Genomic DNA, 23,106 nt, shown 5'->3' with positions numbered 1-23,106 from the left:
TTATATGTATTCCTGATGAAGGTGGCTTTATTAGAAGGTCTGCCGAAACACGTCGATGCAAAAAAGAAAGGAGGATTATGTTGTATATTAACTGAAGATAATTCTGACGCTCTGCTGAATTAATTTTCTGTTTTTGACCTCCTTTTTAGGTCGAGCTCTCTCGACCTATTGTGATTGAGTTCCTCCTCAAGGGACGTAGAGGGGTGCACGCGCGGCGATTCAGGAATGTGAACGCGCACGTACAGGCACGAGCGCACATCTCCTGTCCCGCAGGCAAACCAGCATTCAGTTTCACTGCTTACAGTGAGACAAGAGATGGCATGCTGTTCACACACACATGCGCACATACACACACACAGGCAGGCACACACACACACACACAGGCAGGCACACACACAGGCACACACAGACATCCCCTCCCTCTCTGCCCCTCCCCCCCCCACTTACCGGGCTCTTTCCGCGTCTCGTTTTGTGCACTCCCACGGCGCTGTTTAGCACCCGGCGATCCTCAGCTTGTTTAAAATATTTTGCGAGGCATAATCGCATATGGGCTCCAAAGGTTAGAACGCTGACCCTCCTTTTTCACAAGACCTTGTACCGGTGGCTGGGTGAGAGAGGAGGGTTTCATGGGTGGTTTGGAAAGTCGACCAAAAGTGCAAAGCGGCAATATTCGCACCCGAGCCTGCTCCCTCCACTCCAGAAAGAGGGGGATGTGACGCACTGTGGTTCGGCCCCCTCTAGTGGCTCAGTTGGGAATCTGCAAGCACATCCGCCTCTTACGTTCTCCCTCTCACGCGCACGTACGTAGCCAGCACCGTATTTTGGGAACCGAGCCTCTTCTTCAGTTCTATTCTGAGCTTAAAAAAACATCTAATCTGGTGAGTAAAATAGAAATGCTATTGAAAGTAAGCATTCATTGTGGTAATGCACACACCACACCATCCATTCCTGTGGCGTTCACTAGAGAATCAAGGCGGCGGCAGACACTGTGCAAGCCACAGGAGCCTCAGTTTATTGCTGTAGTGATTCTAAAGAGGTGGGAATAAGCTGAGTATATTTTAAAACTAGAGAAGTGTTAGAAAATCCAGCGTTTTATACACTTTGCTCTCACCGTACGTACGGTGGCAGAAGCAGGATTTACTCAGAGAAGCTGCCTGAGTGTTAAAGATGTAAAATTCAAAATGTTCCTGGAAATACTTGCCCTTGCGTGCCGATGTCGAAACAGCTGCAGTACTGGTCATTGTCGTGCTCGACGATGCGATGCACACATTAAATCAGTTAGCACATGGCTGTGCCGAAGGAGTAGGGAACATGGATGTGGTCACGTTTTCGTTTCGGAAGGCCACCTGCGAGACCTGTCGACAGTGATCGCTAATTTTCCTGAAACTGCTTTCTCACCGAGAGCACATCCCCCTGTTTGACTTCCAGGCACCCGCTAATCTCTTCTCATGAGGGGATGATGGGCCAGAAAGCTGGCAGTGAGGTGCAATGTTGGCAGAGTGTTTTCGCACGTATCCTGAAGCATTTTACGACTGCGACATATTGACACTCCGTGAATTCTTCTTGAGAACTCCTCTTGTCTTAGTTAACAACCAGTTCATCTTCGTTCTGCTGTACAAAGACAAACGTTGTTTGCTTTTGTGTCTTTGTATCTTGGAATTGCCCCTTTATTGAGGATTTCCAGAGCAGCTCTTTGCAAGTGGCTCTTATCAGAGCAATATTATCTTATTGTCACCAGGAGCTTCATAAAGTGCCACTTATTTACGGCCCATTGAGTTGCTGGCACTTTCTCTGTGACGCCTTACGGTGCCCCGTATGTGTCAAAACACACTAGGTGCCTTCTAGTGACCTTTGCACTGCTGCATGAGCTAATTTCGTTCTTTTTTTATTCAGTTCGTTAACTTAAATGGCCTCAGTGGTAACCTGGCCCCAGTTTATTTCCCAGGGTGAAAATCTAGCCAATAAAATGTTAACGTTTTAGGAGCGCTACGGGCAAACAGAGCCCAATGAGTCTTTTCATTTGCCCTACTGCATGGCAAGAATGTCAGGCTTCTTTTTCGCAAGGATAGCTCCAAATCCAATAGCAAACATATTTCCTTTATTACTGGCTTTTGTTCTAAACTAAAGGGAAAGCGTTCACAGTGGAGTGTGAAGAGCTGAAAACACATGTTGCAAATGGATATAAAAATGATTCTGAATATTTGACCTATCTTACCGCTTTTCTTTAATGAAGCAGAGAGTGTTGCTTTCCAACAGTGATGTACTGCATGTTCTGTGGTTTGTAATATCTTACTTGAGTGGTTTCACTTTATTATAAATTGCTTTATTCACTGTGTTGTAACTCAGCAAACTTGTTAAAGCGTTGGCTATGATGCACAAAAAGGGATCTAAAAAGAGAGCAGAATTCTAAAAAATCTTATCACTAGAGGCACAGACAATATACAAGCAAACGTGAGTGCTGCAATTTCCTTCAGTGATATTATGCTTGTTGTGCCTTAAAACTGGCATTACTGCTTCGTTTCTCTTTGTAATACAGACTTACATGAAGGTGACCCTTCATCAGACAGGTACCACGTTGTCCCTTAACACTTTGTCATGTATAGAAACGCCGTGTTCAGGTTGATGTTATTGCACAGTTACTTAAACCCATTGCAAAAATGTTTGCAGCAATTCATAAAAATACAAAACACAAAGAAAGGTCGTTGCCTGAAGTGGGACCTCAAAAGACAAAAATTAGAATCATGTTAGTCACTCGTGGTAGTATATGCCTAGTAAAGTCACAACAACTAGCCACTAACATTACACAGCAGTTGTCACAAATGTTAAAACAACCCATTTGCTAATAATTATCTCCTTTAATCTATGGGTCTCTTCTTCCTTACAGATATGAATTTTCACTTTCAAATGTAATAATTAGGCGAAAAGAAACACTAATAACCTATTAAGCACTCTACATAGTCCATAAACTTCAAGCAACAGGCTGTAAGTTGTCGGATGTCACCCTTTTAGCAAGTAACATTGGGGTCTCTATGTTTTTGCAGTCCTAGCTGTATGTTATTAAATCAATCGGCACCATAGAATCTGCTTTATAGCTACATGGGCGATAGCCGATGCTGATAGTTCCGTATTTCCACCTAGCATAAAATTATTTCAATGCGAACAGCTGAGAGTGAAGGGGGGACTAATTTACACTTCAATGAAAGTGGATGTTCAGGTATTCCTGACTTGCTCCTTTCGCGGCGAAGGCTAATTCATTAGGCATATTCTATTGTTCTATTTATAATATAAGCTTTGCTTCTGTTCTTTTCTGTTCTTTGCCTCTGATTTTATTAACTTTTGAAGGTGATCCATGGAGGCTGAGTGTCCCACGTTGTCACCAGTTTAAAACGCAGTAATGCTTTTCTCAATTTATTTGACTCAGGTTTGTTTCTAATGAGCGAGGGTTTGTTTAATTCCTGCCATATCAAAGTAGAGTTTGGTGGTGATCTAATTCTTGTTAAGTAGGTGACATAGTTTGGTGGTACTGAGTAAATTTGCTTCAGCATAGTAAATTCAAGGTGAGTATTATCTTCTTCAGTATCATGAGAAAGTTACCACAATGATCGTTGAGGGTTCCATTGTGCCAAATCAACCAAACAAATTATTCTATCTGGAACAGAAGCAAAGTTATATGTAAGTGTTGCCATTAATTATGCCTTTATTATTCTTAGTGTTGGGCTTAGTGATGGACCAGAAAGTTGTTTACTTAGTGGTAAGAAAACAAGTGTTCATTTAGAAACCTTTGCCTTCAAGGCCTTCAAGAAAGAGAGGTAGTCACTCTTCTCTTTAAGCCATATTCCCAGGTACGCAACATGTTATACTTTTGTTTATTCCAAGACAAAATGGCAATTTTTGCGCAATCTGTTATCAAAAATTAAAACCATGGTCTTTCAATGTATGTTTAATTTATTTGAGTGTCAGTAAGACTGCAAAGCAGTTAATGCCTGGTGCAACCCAATCACCGTCCTTTCTAACTGAACACATTCAACTGCATATTGCAGAATAGCCACAGTTTGGTCACCCAGTTTTGAATAAAAGAGACTAGCACTGTAAATGGAGGCACCAATGTCACCAATATATTAATTAAAAAGCAGGGGTACAGAAACAGAGTCCTGCTTCAGACCTCCATTAGTACAAACTGTGTCTCAGGCAATGGTTGATGTCCCCAGGTTCCCCTTGACCATGTATCTAAGTATAGCGCTATAATAGCTCCCAGAAGAGATGAGAAATGCCTTAATTTGCCAGTTTTGACGAAATTGACTGCAAACCACACATTTGAAAGCAGTCTTAAAATCAATAAACACTGCTTAAGGAGGTTTGTCTGTGATGTGAGTTCCCTAATCTAAAGCAGGGAGAGAGCCATTAGGGTGTCCACTGTACAGTTGGTAACCAGTGTAAAAGTTTGTATTAGTTTTTATACCTCACCAAAATTTTAAATTACAGTGATAGATTCTTTGCAAAATATTTTCCTCCTACATCCAGCAACACAATCAAGAAAGAGATAGTTGTCAGGAAGTTGGCGAGCCCCCCCCTTTAATTTGTTAACAATATAGACACCCGCCAGCTATTTGGAATTTTTTAGTTAAAAAGATGTGGGTAAAGAGCGATGACAACATATCTCCTCTATAGTGGCATAATATGTTTTAAAAATTAGCTCAGGAACTTCTTTGGGGGTCAGGGGGGCCCTCATGCTTTTACTGACTGCAACATCGGTATAACTCTGAGGGGATTTAGCCTAATGCACATCACTGGTGCAGTTCATGAGATCTTCACCAACGTTCAGTAACATAGAATAAATGTACTGAATCCATATATTGGTTGCTGTTTCATTGCTTGCTGGGCCATTGCTATCCTTCCTAAAATTATGTGCCTGCAAGTAGAATTGCGAGCGTTCTTGGACTTACGATCAGTGCAAATCTCTAGGCATGGTTTATCCTTAAACTCCCTCTATGTTTAGGTCTCGCTCTCGAGACCTATTGTCACCGAGATACCTCTCAAGGGAGACAGACCGGGGCACGCGCGGCGATTCGGGACCGTGGATGCGCACGTACAGGCACACGCGCGCGCACATCTCTTGCTCCACATTCACACTCACGGAAGCACACACACACGCGCGCACACACACACACACACACGCAAAAGCAGTCACACAGACACACACCCCCACGACTAAGCCCCACTTACCGTATCAGCAGCCTCAGCCGCCACTCCTGACTTCTGCTGCCACCGCTCCTCTGGGCCGGCCATCCACTCCGTGGGCGCATAGGACGGAAGTCCCGCCCCACGACAGCCGTGAGCGTGCACATCCCGACACCGGAAGTTCGGGAGAGTGCGCACGCACGGCTTGTTCCTCTTGTGACTCCTCCAGCGTCTCAGGCAGCCTTCGTTAGTTCAACCACACAGCAGGACAGCCCTGCCTTCCTTCATTGATCAGCCTCCGGTGTGCAGCTCCAATCTAGCCTGCAGGGGGAGGTTAGCACATGCAGGGGAGAGAGATGCTTGAAACGGCTGCAACGGTTGCCATATCAAAGTTATTGAAAGATCCCAGCTGGCCAGCATTCCTGGTAGAGCCGCTTCCAGTAATCAGGAACTTGGAGCAAGCACAGAGCAGTCTTCGGCAGCGCAGTGCCGTGCCCCAGCAGCAAGCCTCTCATGCCGTCCCGACTCACAGGTCAGCGGTCTACCAGTGAGTTACTAAGGCCCTTGGAGTCACCACAGCACCCAGTGTGCCTTCTCCATTGTGGCTCTTGCAGTAGTGTTTGCTGGGAGTAGTCAATGGGATACCTACAGACAACTAGCACTCAATGTTGAAGTAACAGAAACTAAGCTGATAGGCTCCAAGATGTTGAACCGAGGCTGATCTTTGGATTTTGATTCCTTTAAAGCATACATCTTTCTCAATCACCTGAATGCTCAACCTATGCCACAATACACAAGTCCCCCCAAAAAATGGTGAGACAGCTTAGTCAATGGACAATTGGTGCAACACGATTGCCCTTCACTTTGATAAGTAGAATAGGAAAGAAAGCATGACATTTAGAGTACATTTAGGAACATCCATGCAGAGCACAACCAACATGTGTAATAACAGATATCTCCATTAATCTAGTTTGCAAACTGATACTCTTGCTTTAAGTTATCACATTTTGTCCTTTCATTGAGTTGGGCTGTCATAAGGCATTGTTCGGGGGTAATCCTCTGGTCAGGGGTAAAAAAAACAGTGCAGTGCCACTGTAAAAGGGATATGGTAAAGGTGCAGTTAAGCTGCTATGTCTGCAGAGCAAGCCTCCCTCTGCAGCAACAGCGCATACTCTGACATGGCATTGAAGGGATTTTCACCCCCTCCCGCCAAGGATGGAACAGAACGAGCATGAGGTAGTGACTATCACCCTGAGTCTTTGTCACTGAGAAATACTAATTGTCTTCACTCGCACTTCTTCACCATCGACTGACGGTAATGTGACGCCTATGCCTGTGTGTGTGTGTGGCTCTGTGTGTGTGTGTGTGTGTGTGTGTGTGTGTGTGGCTCTGTGTGTGTGTGGCTCTCTGTGTGTGTGGCTCTGTGTGTGTGTGTGGCTCTGTGTGTGTGTGTGGCTCTGTGTGTGTGTGTGGCTCTGTGTGTGTGTGTGTGTGTGTGTGTGTGTGTGGCTCTGTGTGTGTGTGTGTGGCTCTGTGTGTGTGTGTGTGTGTGTGTGTGTGTGTGGCTCTCTGTGTGTGTGTGTGTAGCTCTCTGTGTGTGGGTTTGATGCAAATGCAATAGGTCTCGTATTTGCGAGAGATTAAGCTCTTGGGATTGTAAATGACAATGTCATTTATTTATCTGTTTTCAAAACCAACACATAAATAAAAAGTTTGCCATTTATAATGCCAAAAGCTCTAACTTTTCCGAAGGCGAGACCTTTGCATTGTAAATGCTTGTTCAGAATAGGAATCTTATTGTTTCCTCAATTTTAATTGTCTGACCTGTTTTAAATAATTTTAAATTATTTTATGATGTATTGCAAGGATGAATAAACTGTTTAGTATTTTCTCATAATTTTGTTTGTGTGTACATCTTGCCTCGCCAGTATAGTATCACATTGATGTTGTTGTCTCTATTCATGTGTGCTTGAGAACGTACGGTTTAACAGTAAGTTGTCCCAAAGGGAATTTTATGCTTGACGAAAGTTAACATAAATATAAGCCTTGTTATTCTACTCTTCCACGAGAATGGAACTACAACAAGTGGCAGGTGAAGGCTGAAGAATCCCATGTTTGCATTGTTTGGGCCTTCATGTCCTGCCGGCTATTCAGCACTCTGCACCACATTTGAAATACTTCGCTGATCAGCTGCAACAACGGAGATGCTGGAGTCGACTGAGTGATGTAGCGGAAAAAGCATAACTGTAAAGCAAGGGCAGGAATTAAAGATGCATTTTCTTCCTGCTGAAAGGTATGAGACTAAGGGAACAAGCTGTTGCCTTCTGTGAATATCAAAGACATAGCTACTGGGGTTGTTCCTTTCCCATGTAGATTTTTAACTCTACAAGAAGCCATTGGGTGAACAACTTCTTAGGCTGAAAGTTAGTATTCCTTAAAATGTCATTCAACAATCCTGTTTTGTCATCCAATATCTCATTTCCTGCCCAACTATTATCAATATTAGCTGTACACCATCTAAAAGCTAACATCTCCAAGATTATATCCTGCCAAAATTTAGTTCATTTGCCCAATTAACTGCAGCTTTTAAAATAATTTCTCACCCTATGAACACTGCAAGATGTCAGCAAGGCTGTCTTAATCCCAGTTCAAAACAAAGTCCCTTTGTTCCACACTAAAACCAACGCAATTCATGCGTATTTGTCCACACTGTCATCTATTCTCCACACATCAGATGTTTCTCTGCTCACCAAAATCCAAGAAATGGTCGGACCTTAGACACTGAGCTTCTGCAAAATTGTGCTGTCTTTCTCTGAAACTACAGCTGACAACTACCTTGCAGTTAATCAACAATCCAAACTCGAAAAAAACTATGTTAATGCAAACTCAAGGTTTGTGTCTTCCAGTTGCTCTTTCACATTTAGATCTGTCCATATAACTTATTCTCCATACCCACTCTCCAGAAACACTGCCATCCCTGCATTTCTTTGTGTTCTATGACCATTTTGAACAACATCAGCAACCATATCCCCTGGTGAGTTTGAGTTTTCTATGTCAGATTGACAATTACTTATAAATCACTCAGAAGACAGCTAGAGCCCAACCCACACAATAGTAAACCCTTAAATAAAATGTGTTGGTAGTGGCTGTGACATTGATTCTGCTGTGCCAGGAGGGCCTTTCCGAAGAAGATCTGATCTGCTGCCTCTCGGGCAAAGTGGTAATCAGCGAGAAAAGAACATTGAGTAGTTTTTCAGCTAATGTGAAATGGAAGAATTTGATTTCACAGTGTATTCTTTTGTTTATTGTATAACATAGACTTCTTTGGCCACACACAATACATTTGTCAACTAGGATTTACCTTGTAGATTTCTGTATCACATTTTGAGCTATTCTTTCAAAACAATGTTTTTTGTTGCAGTATAGGTATGTTACAGCTCTCATTATATAATTTAATATAGACATCTACTCTTTGAAATAACATACCGGTGATGTAAAGCGTGCCAATTACCTTTTGAGAGTGCCATGCAGTGATGGTCTCCACAAGCAATTTGAATGATGCGTCTGTCATGTAAACGTTTGATCGGACTGTAAAAGAAAAAAATACTTTCATTGTTAAAATATTATTCCGATATATGCCAAAACACGGCATCATACTGTGACTGTAATACCCAGATCACGCTCCCCTGTAAAGGGATCAATAAGACTTTAAAAAGCCAAATGAGATGCAAGTGACTGTTTCAAGGTATCATCAAAACATTAGTACACAATCAATTCACTTTACCCAGGTGAAGCACAAGTTGCAAGTGAAGCTCTATCACAAAATAAATAATTCACTTGTGCGCATCTTCACAACTGTGAATGCTACCACAAAATAAAGGGGAGAACCTCTCTCAGAAATTCTGATTTTCAGATGGACTGGGGCGAGGTCATCTCATTCTACTTCTCCTTTTCTACAACAGCTGTCAATATCTGAAAGTTTACCAATGCCAAAACCTTCAGCTGTTCTTTTGCACAAAATACTCCTGGCAAACTGCAGAGAGATTACATGTAATGTGTGTGTGAGAAACAAACTTGACAGAGTCCTCACAGAGGCAAATCAAAAATATCTCTAAAGATGTTTGTGTCTCTTTCTTAAGTTGCATTGGCACAGCCCAAGACTTACTAGTTGTGGATTGCAAATACAATGCTCCAAAAGATAACACAGCTAACAGAATAAAGAACATAAGGTACAAACCCAGCTCTTAAAAAGACAAATGTATTAGCTGGTCAGAGATATGTTGATTTACTTGTCTTCAGAGACTTATTTCAGACCGTGGGAGTGACACTTCGCCCTGTTAGACCCATGACTCCAAATGCTGCCCACTGTCGGAACAGAAGTCCTATGTAAGGGCAAGTAAAGTGATGGTTCCCTTTCATGGTCATATTTCTGGATGCCTTCATTTTTTCCTCCAGTCAACCATGCAAATCTACTGGATGTGCTCTACGTTCCGACATTGTAGATCATCAGCAGAGTTAGACTAAAATGACAGGGTGTTCATCTAAAGTTCACCCTCAGCCTAAGATAGGCTGTTTAGTGCCTTCTCAAACCAGGTTATATGAAGTGATAGGTGCTGGCAGTAGTGGCAGCAATTTTAGTTCAGGGGTACATACCTGTCTACACCAACTCTGCAGGAAGACTGCAAACTGGCTCTGTTCTTTAAGGGCACATCCAGTCTCCCATGACTCATGTCCTTTGCCTATTCACAAGCGTAGGATATGTGGGTGCATGTGTAGTACATGGGTGGTACACAGTTCAACACATTTCAAAATGGAACTCTGTCTTTTTGGTCTACACAAGAATGTGTGCTGTGATTTGCCTATCGGAGACACGACAATTTGCACAGCCCTACAGCCCAGAGCACCCTCACTAAAACTGGAATTATCCGGTGGATGTGGGATATGTCATCATATCCAATGTCTAGTGCTGTGCATATTCCCTGTGCTGGGTAAAACTCACCACTTCCTCATTTTTCATGTGGTGCAGGCTATTCCCTAGCAATATGTATGCGTATCAAGAGAGAGAGAGAGGACCAGATAGCTAGTCCGTATCCCCGTGGTTTATATATATTTAATCAAAAGGAGACTAGCTCATCAACTACTAAGTTAAAGGACTCAAATATGTTTTGTCAGGGGGTAGGAACACCTTGTAGGTGTGTTCATGAAGCCCTCACCCACCAACCTAGTTGGTGGCATGCTTCATCATCGGGCCCACCCAGTAACACCTAGCGTGTCCCGGGTGTTTGCTTCGACGCCTGATTACAGCGGAGCAGGTATATTGCTGAGTGTGCAGTGTGAGTTGTAAGGTATAGTGATGTTAAAACGGCTTGGCGGGGGTCCCAGTACCCAAGGGGAAATTAAACTTTATTAACTGGGCCTCCGTCAGCGGTTAAAAATAAGGCTTTTTGGATGTAGGAGGCGAGTTACGACCTCTCACATCCAGTGGTGGGTCGACATGTTTCAGCCAGTGCCTTATAACTATGCAGGCTTTCTTCAGGACCAAGATAAAAGGGTGTAGGTGTGAATTAAAGGTAATGGGTGTGTAATCTAGACTATGTGTATACACGCTCTAAAGTGTTTATCTATGTGTGAGAGGGGGATTCCCTTCTCAAAAACACGGTAGTTTTAGCTGTATATGACTTCAAGGTAGAGAATTGGCAAGGGGATGACCAGCTTTTCTGGGCAGAGCCTGCCTGGGACCTGTTATGCCTCCTTTGCATACCAGTGTGCGAAGGAGGCATAACAGGTCCCAGGCAGGCTCTGCCCAGAAAAGCTGGTCATCCCCTTGCCACTTCTCTTACCCTTTTATCTTGGTCCTGAAGAAAGCCAGCATAGTTATAAGGCACTGGCTGAAACATGTCGACCCACCACTGGATGTGAGAGGTCGTAACTCGCCTCCTACATCCAAAAAGCCTTATTTTTAACCGCTGACGGAGGCCCAGTTATTAAAGTTTAATTTACCCTCGGGTACTGGGACCCCCGCCAAGCCGTTTTAACATCACTATACCTTACACCTCACACTGCACACTCAGCAATATACCTGATCCGCTGTAATCAGGCGTCTTAGCACACCCGGGATACGCTAGGTGTTACTGGCTGGGCCCGATGATGAAGCATGCCACCAACTAGGTTGGTGGGTGAGGGCTTCATGAACACACCTACAAGGTGTTCCTACCCCCTGACAAAACATATTTGAGTCCTTTAACTTAGTAGTTGATGAGCTAGTCTCCTTTTGATTAAATATATATTCCCTAGCAATATTATTTCTATGGCTGAACTATTCTCACTTGGATACAGGTGCGGGTCTTGAATAGTTCTTACTAGTGTAACCTGTTTAGAATTGCTCCCACAACCCATATCATCCTGCAAAAAAGGAAGGAGATAGACTTCTCCCTGAAATGAGGAATATTTTGAACTTTGAAAAAGTCAGCTCTTTGGTTGGCCAACCTTCCTGTCTCATCTACTGAACTATGCTGATAGTGGCACTCTTGAGCTAGGAGCCTGTAAATTATCTTGATTTCAGTCAGTCCCTTTTGATCAGTGCTGGACTGCATTGTAAAAAGAGAAGCTGACCCCGGCCCACCTTGAACACCTGAACAACACTAAGCTGAATAACAAATGTCCACGGAGGATGTATCAACAGACAAGGTCATACATGAGCTAAGAGATCCCTACAGCCTAACAGGCCTGGAAGAGGTTAAAAACCAAACACCAACAGATAATGCACCGCCTGGGTCTTTGTGCTGGAGAGATCCTTTTCTGCTTGACCTAATTTGAGCTTGCATCATCACCAAACTGCTCATACCCTTAGGATATCTGTATCACTCACTTTCAATTGCAGAAAGAAGCAAATATCTTTTACTCCCACTCCGGTCACTATGGATGTATTCTGTTGGCTGCAGCCTGTCATGCAAATGGTGGTGCCATGTGAACACTTTTTGAAGCCCGTTGCAGAGATATTGGACACAAAAGTCATGAATGGGCCCTCACCCTAACATCCAATATTAAGTAACTAGCGGTGAAGACTTGGAGGCTACTAAGTGCCCCACTCAGTTACTCTCGCCACCACTGGAACAGACTCATGGTGCCCGGCTCTTCTTGAGTTACAGACGCTTTAACTTTTGGACCCCAGAAAACGTTAGTGAGTGCTGGCACACTATGCACCTGTTGGTAATATTAGGAGGCCAGTTAGGTCCTTTCTTGGTCTCCACCGATTAGCAGATCCCTAGTAGCCAGCTCACATAAAACACATATACCCTTAGCACCCTCAAAACGTCATTTTTTTTACTTGGGTGGACCCTTGTTATATCGGCGGTGGTTGTTTTAGAGGAAGGAATTTCCTCTAAAACTTTCTAAAAATTTCTAGGCTCAACATGCACCTCTCCCACCTTGTTGGACAGACAAGAAAATGCCTTTTCTTTGACCACTATGCCAAGTACAATAATGTGGAATCAGGCAGGTACCATGTAAAGGGTCAGTAAATTGGAGGAAAGAGTAACTTAGACAGAATAAACAACTGAAGGCAGGAGGAAAGAGGCTTGGAAAGACACTTTCAGGAGCAAGGTATAGGTCCTCCAAGAAATTGTACTACACCGCTGGAAGGCTGGACAGACAGAATTCCGAGCAAAACTGGGTTCAAGCTGGAGTTTCGACACTGAAGAAAAAAGAAAAGATCACAATGGGCGATGATCAGAGGAAAAAAAGGAGAACCACATAGGTGGCAAAATATTTTTCCTGATTTACTGGGCTCCTTATTTAATAGAATACAGGAAATGACAGACAAGATTTCTGGGATCCAAGTTGGATTGGGACTGACATATTTATTGAAGGGTGGCAGAAATCTTGTAACGTGAACGAGAAAGAAGGCAATATGTAATATTTGTCTGTATTAAGCAAGCAGTGAATAATCTGCAACCCCTTCCTATAGTAGAGTAGGAAAAGTGTTTTGCCATGGCCCTGGACATAACATGCAGAATCATACAATCAATTGGCAAGGCAGGCTGTTGCGCGCGACAGTAAAGGCAACCATTTTTACTGAAAAGAAAGCAGACTGGACAAACGTATTCACTTTGCAAATAAATGATCAGAGCACTAAAAGGAGGGGATGCATGGTTCCAGTTACTCACAGCTAGACCAGGGAGGCGGAGTATATCTCTGTATGATCTTATGCAAATGAAGGGGTTTGTGCAACATAGGGCAGATTGCAATTTATTGTACCTCCACAGCACACTGATGGAGAGGGAGAGAAGGAGAGGTCTGGCTGATGTTGCTAGGGATAAGTGAAGACAGGCATGGTAGGCTTACGGTTTAGCTGCAGGACACATTTAGTCAAGGTTAGCTTCAGGGAGGGATTGAACTCAGGTAGGCCTTTTTTCAGGTCAGTGTAACTGCGACTGAAAGAGCACAAGAACTAGAACGCAACTGGTGCACTAGGTCAGTTGAAGATAAGTCCCAGGGGTACCCAGGGCATGAAAGGCAGTGTCCACCCAAGTCTGCTGCACTGATTGTGCCGCCCTGTGTATAACAAAGTACAAAATGGCTTCTGGTCAGTGACTGTAGCCTGGAAGGGCAATTTAAAATCTGCTAGTTCGACTTTGCCATTTAAACCAATGGCAAAGCCCCCACTTCCCTTAATAATATATGTAAGTCTTCCCTAACGAAGGCCTATGGAGCACTGAGGCAGGGAGCTGTATATTATTAAGTAGGACATATGCTTTTGATGTATGGCCTAACAGCAACATTTCGAAATTGTCGTTTCTGTTGTGAAAAAACTAGTGGCGATATTGGTCAACACAGAGTTACCGGCAGACCCCTCAGTCCGGCTAACTTCTGAATGGGAATACTAAAATGTGTACTTCAAGGAGTCAAGAAAATCGTGGCATTAAATCCAACTTAAGGCCAAGTTGAATTTCATTTGAATCAAGTTGAAGAAATTGAATTTGGGGAGAGGATGTAGCCTTACGGCTATAGAGGTCGACCTCGAAGCTGGGGAACCAGGTTCGAGTCTCGGCAACGACGCTCAACATCCTGTGATTCTGGGCAAATCACTTAATCTCCACGTGCCTAACAAAAAAATTAATATGTCCTACCGTAACGAAACTGGTGCTATGTAAAGAGGTCTGATACCCGATGTCTTGGGTCGAGTTTGTGCTATATAAAACAAAACAAAAAATGTTGCTTTTAAGGAAAGGCAAAGTTCAAAAACGTGCCGCTCTGTTGCCCAGTTTTTCCTGAGGCTTTGCACAATTGCTGGCTATCAGACAACCTTCTGCCCTCCTGGGAAGTAGTGTGAATGACTCCAGGCTCAGGAATAATAGGAGCCTGCCACAGGGAGAGATGTTACCTCCCTCTTGCAGCAGCCACTCTGGGTGTTGGCTCAAGAGGTGAGCTTCAAAGGCGAAGCCGCCTTTGGTGGGTAAATGGCGATCAAGCTCCTAAAGGGCTGTCCCTTTGTTCAGGCAGACAGGCTGGTAGTGGGAATGGAGAGGGGATACCAGTGCCCAAACCGTTTTCCCCAAGGACGTGTAGGTCTTAGGTAGCCACAGCTCTGGGGTGGGCTACCAAGCTCCAAACATCCAAGGAAGGATTCAGACATCTTAAGAGTGAACAGAATAATGCACTATGGGATTGCTAGATGTCACATATAGCTGCAAATCATTACAGGGTGGGAGGGATCTCTGTAGCCCATTGGCTAGTGGACACATCATCCCTCATGGCAGTTTCTGGGCATAAATATGCACCCCTGGCACCCTGAACCTCAGATCATGACGGAACTGGTGAAAGGTCTGCCCTGCTGACCCCTGGACCTGGCAAGAGAGGCTGCACCGACTGCTAGGCTGCACCTGCTACACCTTGGGCTAGAAAAGAGCGGGCTGTGACTGTGGCTCCAGGAAAAGTGTGATACCGCTGGACCTGCTGTGTACAGAAGCCGGTAGCCCAGTTGCAGCTAGATTTCTACTGGCTCAAAGAGGACTTTCACGGAAACTGACCCCTGTGGCCAAAGTCGCCCCACCTTACTCCTGAAATGAAAAATAACCATAACAACACCCCATGTGGAGAGAACAGTACTGTTGGACTTGGCCCTTTTTGCAGGGTCATCCCTGAACTTTTTGCCTTCCTCCTGTATTTTGTCTGACCTGTTTTTGTTGGTTTTAGGACTCTGGGCACTTTACCACTGCTGATCTGTGCTAAAGTGCATATGCTCTCCCTATTGAAAATTGATGTATGGATTAGTGACTCCATGATTGGCTGATTTGGTTTACTTGTCAGACCCTAGTACAGTGCACTGCATGTGCCCAGGGTTTGTAAACTAAATGCTGCTGGTGGGCTTGCAGCACTGGTTGTGTCACCCACAGAAGCAGCCTGTAAAATGTGTCTCAGGTCTGTCATTGCAGAGCCTGTGTGCAGTCTGGTACTGCCATGCTGACTGGGCAAGTGCACCCACTTGCCAGCCCCTAAACGCTACCTTTTGTCCATATTAGTCACCCCTGTGGTAGGCCCAAGGGCAGGATGCATTGTAGGTAAAAGGTAGGACAAGCCCTAATGTATGTGGCATGTCCTAATAGTGAATTCCAGCCATTTTCGTATTTCGTTGTTCCCCATAGGCCTGAATGGGCAGTTTGATTATAACATCTGATAGTCCTAACTGACTCAGGGAACTAGGTAGAAATTAGAGTTTAGTATGCCTGAATTCAGAATGATAAAATACATCTTTTAGTGAAGTTGGTTTTAACATTCTGTGTTTGAAAATACCACTTTTAGAAAGTAGGTATTTTCTTGCCTAACCATCCAGCCTGCCTCTGCTAGGTTGTGTATTCTTTGTCTGGAGTTTGAGTGACAGGAGCTGGGGGATTTCAGGAGACAGGGTGAGTCAGCACAGGGCTGAATAGAGCTATCTGCATGTAGATGGGTGGGAGGAGTGTGCCTGGGACCTGAATAGGGCTGTGCCTGCCTTCCACAATGCTGGCTCCACCTCCTGTGGTGCGTCTGATGTCCCTGGCCCACACTGTCAAAGGAAAGAAGGAGTCTTGTCAACAAAGTGCTCCAGGATTGCACAGAACTTGTTTGGACTGGGTACAGGACCCTCTGCCTTCAGAGGACAAATGATTTGCTAGTATGAATATTGGGACCCAGACCCAAGATCTTTAGATCACTTTTGGGAAACAAGAAGAACCTTTGCTGAGGAGAGGAACCAGAGAAACTGAGGAGGAGACTATCCCTAAGCTGAGTGCTGTTTGGGGGATTGGACTGCAATGCTTGCCTGACTGACAAAGAAAAGAGAAAGGACTTTGTGCTACTTTCAAATCAACTTGTAAAGGAACTCCAAGGGCTCGGGATAGAGCTTGCCTCCTGCTGGAGTCTCAGGGACAACAGAATTCACCAACCAGCTCCCCTGCCTCCCCTTGCTGGGAATCGAAGTGGCTGCTGTTGAGCTGGGCATTCTGTGAGACTGCGTGTCGCTGGGAGCTGGAAGTGCTACTCAAGACGAAGAAGCGTGTAGCCACCGCAGCCCTTGTCGTCGCATCACCGGAGAAAAGTGTAGCCGTCGCAGCAGACGTTGTCGCATCACCGGAGAAGCGTGCTGCCGCTGTCGCCATTGCATCACCCGAAGCGCATTGCATCACCGGAGAAGAGTATCGCCGTCGCAGCAGACGCCATAGCATCACCGGAGAAGTGTGTTGCAGGGCCTTTCACGGCTCAGAAGAATCGCTGAGTTGCCGCACGGCCGTTGGGCGTGCTCGCATCTTGCCGCACCATGAAGAAAACGTCATTTTGTTTCATTGCACCGGATCTTCATCGCATCACGGCGCTGCTGGTCGCATCGCCAAGGAAGTGCAGTAAGTAACTGATGCATCGCATTCCCACACGGAGTAGAGCCAACGCATCAGCTACGCAGCAGTAGGGACCCGACGCATCACTGTTCTTGCGTGTAAGGAACCAACGCATCACCTTCCCTGCAACACTTTCGTTGTATAGTGTTACGCATCCAAAGGTACATTGAATTTAAAGTGTTGCATTTTACATCTAAAGAGAACTAAGCTATTTCTACCATTTTTAAAGTACAGTTTCGTGGATTTTTGTCGTTTGTGGTCTTGTGTCAAATCTATATAAAAATACTTATTTTTGTACTACAACGTGTGTGGTGTCCATCTGTACTGTTGTCACTAGGTTACTGTATGTGTTCACAAATGCTCTATGCACTGCCTCTGAGTTAAGCCTGTCTCCTCGTGCCAAGCTACCAAGGGGGTGAGCAGGGGTTATTTTAGTTGTGTACCCCCTTACCCTGACTAGACGCAAGGGTCCCTATTTGGTCAAAGGTACCTACCTCTGCCAACTAGAGACCCCCACATCCAACAAGAACCCAGAGCATCTTTCGGAATCCTAGGTAGTCTGTATCCCCAGCATCATAACCACTCCATTGAAGTCTACGGCGTTCCAGATTTAAAGAGTGGAACTGGACTTCGGACTGTTTTGGTGATCAGGTAACTGTCCAAATACTCCTTAGTGCCCCCCACCACCATTCTTTCGGTCAGATTTGGTGGTCCACTCGGGCTGGTTTAGCCGAACACAACACTTTCACACTTTTTTAAAAACTAAAAAGCTAAGATTTGCATTTTACTTTAAAGATTATACCTCTAGAACCCTCGGTGGATTTTGTTCATCTTAGTGTCTAAAGGTTCATATACATATAATCTATTTTTAAAAATTGGTGTTAGAATTATTTTGTGTTGTGTAACATTCTTATTTCGTTGTTTGGTGTTTTAAATGCTTTACGTTAGTTTCTTTCTTTAAGCCTTACTGCTCGAAGCCACAGCTACCCAGGGTTGGGCTATATTTTTTACAAACAAATCTGACTAGACCCAAGACAGTTTTGCAAGTGTAGTACATGGCAAGGTCCCATATAATACACAAAAATCCTCACAAAGAGGGCCCATCGTTCTGATGGCCCAGAAAGATGGTGGAACCTATATGAGGTAACCTCAATTTCTGTTGACTAAAATCTTGTGGATTGGACAAACCTGCCAGTCACTCTGAGATCAATTTCTGAGGGAATCTGCAAGGAGAAAGGTTTGTAAAACAAGGATTCATGGGTCCACTCAGGCACAGCAACACTGCTGTAAGATATCTAAGACTTCAGTGAGGAACCTGCGTTGAACACCCTTCCCATCAGGAGGGTGCCTATGTGTCTGCCTTCCCTTCAGCCAGTATGACATGGATAGCTTGCCAACAGCTGCTTTTAAAGCTGCACATTATTTGACCCCTTTTTCAATTCCAGTTTGAAGACTCAGTGGGCTGGAGACCAGGAGAGAGGGCATTTGCTAAGGGTGTTGGTCATTGGCCCATGGAATGCAGATAGATTTCAAGATCGAGTCTGAACTTGATCTGGATGTGCCTTGGACTCTTTTTGATCAGGTTTTGACTGTAATTGTAATTGTAATTGTAAAAATATTTGTTAAGCGCGGTTGCTGCCCGTAGGCGTCCAAGCGCTGGGTTGAAGCAGGAAAGTGATGGGAAGAGGAGCTAAGGTACATAGGATTTGGCAAACAGCAGTGTCTTTAGGTTTTTACAGAATGAGAGGAGGTCTGGGTTGGACCGGAGTGAGAAGGTGAGAGCATTCCAGAGCCTGGCGGTGTTCAAAGAGAACAGCCTACCCCCAGACCTGGCTCGCTTCACTCTGGGAACAACGGCGAGGAACGCCACCTGTTAGGGTGGTAGGGGGTAACAAGGTCGGTGTTAATGGCTGGGCCCGTTTTCCAGAAGGCGCGGTGCGCCAAGCACAGCGCCTTGAAGGCCACTCTCTGCCTCACTGGCAACCAGTGGAGACTTTTTAGAGCAGGTCTGGCTGACTGGGTGCGCAGAATTTTCAGCAGGGTGCGTGCTGCACAGTTTTGAACAACCTGCAATTTTCGGTGGGTCATCTCAGGTGCCCCCACGTATAGGGCATTGTTCGAGTCCAGGCGAGACTGGATGAGACCTTGTACCGCCACCTTTTTGGCCTCTAGGGGAAGTAGCGGGAGAACTTTCCTCAGGATTCTAAGTAGGCCAAAGCAAGTGGCGGACAGTTTTGTGGCCTGGGTGGAGAAGGAGAGTTTGTCGTCCAGCCACACTCCCAGGCTTTTAACACTTTCCTTAGGGGTGGGGGGGCCCAGTGCACTGGGCCACAAGGAAGTGAAAGGCACAGGGGAGGTTGGGCCTAGGAGCATGAGCTCCGTCTTTTCTCCGTTTAGTTTTAGGGAGGAGTTGGTCATCCATTCCTTAACGTCCTCTAGGCATTTTAGCAGGTCGGCTGGGGAATGCCTGTTGTTCTCCGTGGCCAGCGAGACCACAAGCTGGGTGTCGTCGGTGTATGACACGATTTTAATGCCATATGGTTCGACAACACCCGCCAGCGGCCTCATGTACACGTTGAACAATACAGGGCTCAGGGAAGAGCCCTGTGGTACTCCGCAGCTCAGGGGTTTGCTGGAGGACACTGTCTTTCCGTCGAAGATCTGAAACGACCTCCCAGACAGAAAGGAGTCAAACCACCTTAAAGCGTCACCTGAAACTCCGATGTTATAGAGACGGTCCAGCAAGGTGGTATAGCTGACCATATCGAAGGCGGCACTTAGATCAAGGAGGATCACTGCCACTGATCACTGATCCTCCCTGGTCCAGTATCCTTCTAGTTTCTTCGGTGACCGCTAACAAGGCGGTTTCCGTGCCATGCTTCGGTCTGAAGCCTGTCTGGGATGTGTGTAATAGAGAGTGGTCCTCCAGGAACTGGACCAGCTGCGCGTTTATATACTTCTCTAATACCTTGCTAGCCCAAGGGAGAAGTGAGATGGGGCGGTAGCTGGAGTGGTCATCTGGGTCTAGGCTGGGTTTCTTCAACAGCGCCCGTACCATGGCCTGCTTCCAAGCTGTGGGGACTGAGCAAGCGGATATGGATGTGTTTAGAAGATCCAGGATTACAGGCAGGGTGGCTTTGCTTGCCTGCATCAGGACTTCTGGAGGAGCAGGATCTGGGGATCCTTGCAGTTTTATGCTAGTTGAACTATTCAGTTCATACATTGTTTCAAATGACTTCAGAACACTTGAGAGTGTATTCAGAGTTTGATGGCCAGTCCACCTTTCCATCCGGGCCGCAGAATAAATTACACAGCTCCCCAGGTGAAAGACTGTCCACTATATTGAGAGATCTCTGCAAGGCAGTGCTTTCAGAGAAGCTGCCACCACAGGGGCTGCTCCAAAGGCAATGGAGCTTTGCTGAGTGGCGTCAAGTTTAATGAAGTCAATTAGCAAAGTTTTTTTCAGATAAACAATAAAAAATGTTCTGATATGCTGGGAGTTTTCTCCCAGTGGGTGGGGTAAAAGTTTTACTTTCCTGTTCGTGGCCCCCAGGATTTTCTTCTTGCCGGTCCAAAAAAGGAAAAAAGTACATCAGAACGTCTGCCATAAATAGAGCGAATTGTCAGAGGTACTTAAAACATCTGGCCCGAAGTATGTGGGGTCTATGGTTTCCCATGGTCGAGCCAGCAGAGGCTCTGCAAAAGGAAACATAATGGTTCGCCCAACTCTGAACAGATCATACAAACCAGGAGTTTGGAGAAAACAGTACTTCACCATGTTGGTTGCAGAGTACCCTGTCCACCAAACTCTAAATAAGCCTGTTAGCTTTTCACAGATCATGCCTCACAATTCCTCAGCTAGCTGGATACTGCAGGCCTTTCCTATCAAGGCAGAGGACTGTCTGGCTTTCTAATACATATAGTGAAAGATCCACCTGACTCCATAATCTGGCGTGGGGTACCATCCTCACTTACTCTTTGTCAGAATTTAACACCATCAGTGACTTGTACATTTGAGAACAATCTGTTAGCACTGTACCATCGCCAAGCATGCTAACAGGCCACCTTATATTTTGATACTTTCCTCAAGAAGTTAAGAAAATAAAAGACGTTGGTCTATATTTACAGTTTATAATTCACAACCAGTAATGCTTATTCTCAATAGATGTATACCTTGCAATACACTGCAGTCCAGTTTATAGTCATTTCTAGCCCTATAGATGAAGGGAAGATGTGTGACCTCTCTAATATACCCCCTCCCAAGAGTTCTACCCAATTGCCCTGCTTTCTCTCTTGTAGTGTCGTCTGTAGCCAATGAGTGACATACACCACCAACTTAGGACAAGCATTGGAAATGCAATAGGTCTCGCATCATTAGAGTTAGTGCTTTTAGAATTGTTTATGGGTTTTTTTTGTAAATCTTTAGCATTTTTGTTTCCTGTAGCCAATGCTAAAGAATTACAAATAAAAAAAGCCATAAACATTTCTAAAAGCTCTAACTCAAATGCTGCGAGACCTATTGCACTGTCGGCTGGGGTTTTTTGATGGTGCTGTGCTGGGAGAGAGAGTGGGGATGGGTTGGAGAAGGGAGGGGGCGTAGAGCAGGGGGCGGAGCTATTGTATTAGTGCTCAACCCGTACCTCTGGGTTTTTCAAATGCATTGTGGGTGAGGGAGTTTAGATTCCATTTCTTTGCGGCGCAGAGTGGTTTCTGCCAGGTCTCGGACCAGACAGTAATTAAAAGCTGACTTTGACACTGGTCTCTACTATTCCTTCATTCATGCCCATAACGTCACAGCCAAAAACACTGATTGATGCAACGATGATAAGCGCCCTTGTGGTAATCCCTATGAGCGATACAGGCACTGTATGTATGTGCATTCCCTAAGAGTATTTACTTTTTCTTATGTTATATTTTTTTGAGTTTTTCTCGTGTGAGACCAAACTCTTGATTAGTGTATTGTGAACTGAGTTTATTCTAGGTGTTTGGATGAGTTCAGATTGTGGTCAAGTGTAACAACTGATTGTATTTTATGTGGAAAGAGTGTAACGGTGGTATACACTGCTGTTAAAATATTGATAGCATCAAAGGAAAAGAAAATGCTGTATGTAAGGCAGAGAGATTGTGTGAGTGAAGGAGAGGGCATGGTGATCGAGAGGTGAGGCGAGGAAGTAATTCCGGAAAGAGTGAAAAAATAGTGGGGAAGAAGGAAGGCGATGACCTGAGAGATGTCGATGGCAGATTTTAGAAAACGTAGGAAGAGAAAGGGCGTGTCTGTGTGAGACTGCAGGGGAAGTGGTGTGACAGGGAGAACAAAGGTGACTGATTTTTGGATGGCTACTATCCTTTCCACATGCGTCAGTTATGTATAAGACACCCGCTCATATTTTCAGAGTCGAAACGTGTATAGTTCTCATCCAACGCAAAACAAATCACCGTTACTTGTGTATCTGCTAAAGGTAGCAAGCATTGGCAAAGCCAAAAGGTTTGTCTTTTTTTTATTTTTTTATTTTAAATGAAGTGTATGCTTGTTTGTGTGTGATGTGTTATTGAACCCAAATATAACTCGCTGAGAGGTAGCCCAAAACTGGTCGGGTGGCACAGCATATAATGCAGAGGATTTTAGGTCACGTGTAAGCCAAACCTATAATTACTTACGTCATTACTAGTTACAATTTGTGGGTCGCACCTTTTTCAGAGCAACCCTCACACACATTTTTCAGCCCACCTGAAGGGTTCGTACTAAGAATTTCCAACCAGAGCTTCATTCGGAAACTTTTAAAATGTTGAGAGTAGAACGGAGGAAAGGACACAGTAGAACAGTCTGAATCATGCAGACTCGCTCATTCTATATATATTTGTTGTTTGTGCTTCAGTCAGCCTTTCTGATATTGGCACGGGTTGCCCTGCTGTGAGGTTATGGGCATAGCACCGGTAGAATTTCACTTTTAATTTTAAGGAAACCTAGAATTGTAAGAAATTGCCCCGGTGCGGTTGCTAGGTTGATGGCAGTGTTCTTTTGTTTTTTAACGCACTAGGAGGGGGGAGGAGAGTAGGA

The 23,106-nt window shown here is 44.7% G+C and overlaps 1 protein-coding gene across 1 annotated transcript in view; it reads right to left on the bottom strand.

Moving 5' to 3' along the window:
• Positions 1-23,106, bottom strand: part of LOC147727569 (E3 ISG15--protein ligase HERC5-like) — a 479,269-nt gene that overhangs the window by 419,820 nt on the left and 36,343 nt on the right. Inside the window, exon 3 of the mRNA XM_086963137.1 lies at positions 8,690-8,766. Within this exon, the coding sequence (XP_086819263.1) occupies positions 8,690-8,766 (77 nt within the window). The remainder of the gene's footprint in view (positions 1-8,689; positions 8,767-23,106) is intronic.

This window comes from Lissotriton vulgaris, chromosome 3_1 (assembly GCF_964263255.1).
Source record: "Lissotriton vulgaris chromosome 3_1, aLisVul1.2, whole genome shotgun sequence".
NCBI classification, from domain to species: domain Eukaryota; kingdom Metazoa; phylum Chordata; class Amphibia; order Caudata; family Salamandridae; genus Lissotriton; species Lissotriton vulgaris.
This window is presented reverse-complemented; position numbering and strand designations above follow the sequence as displayed.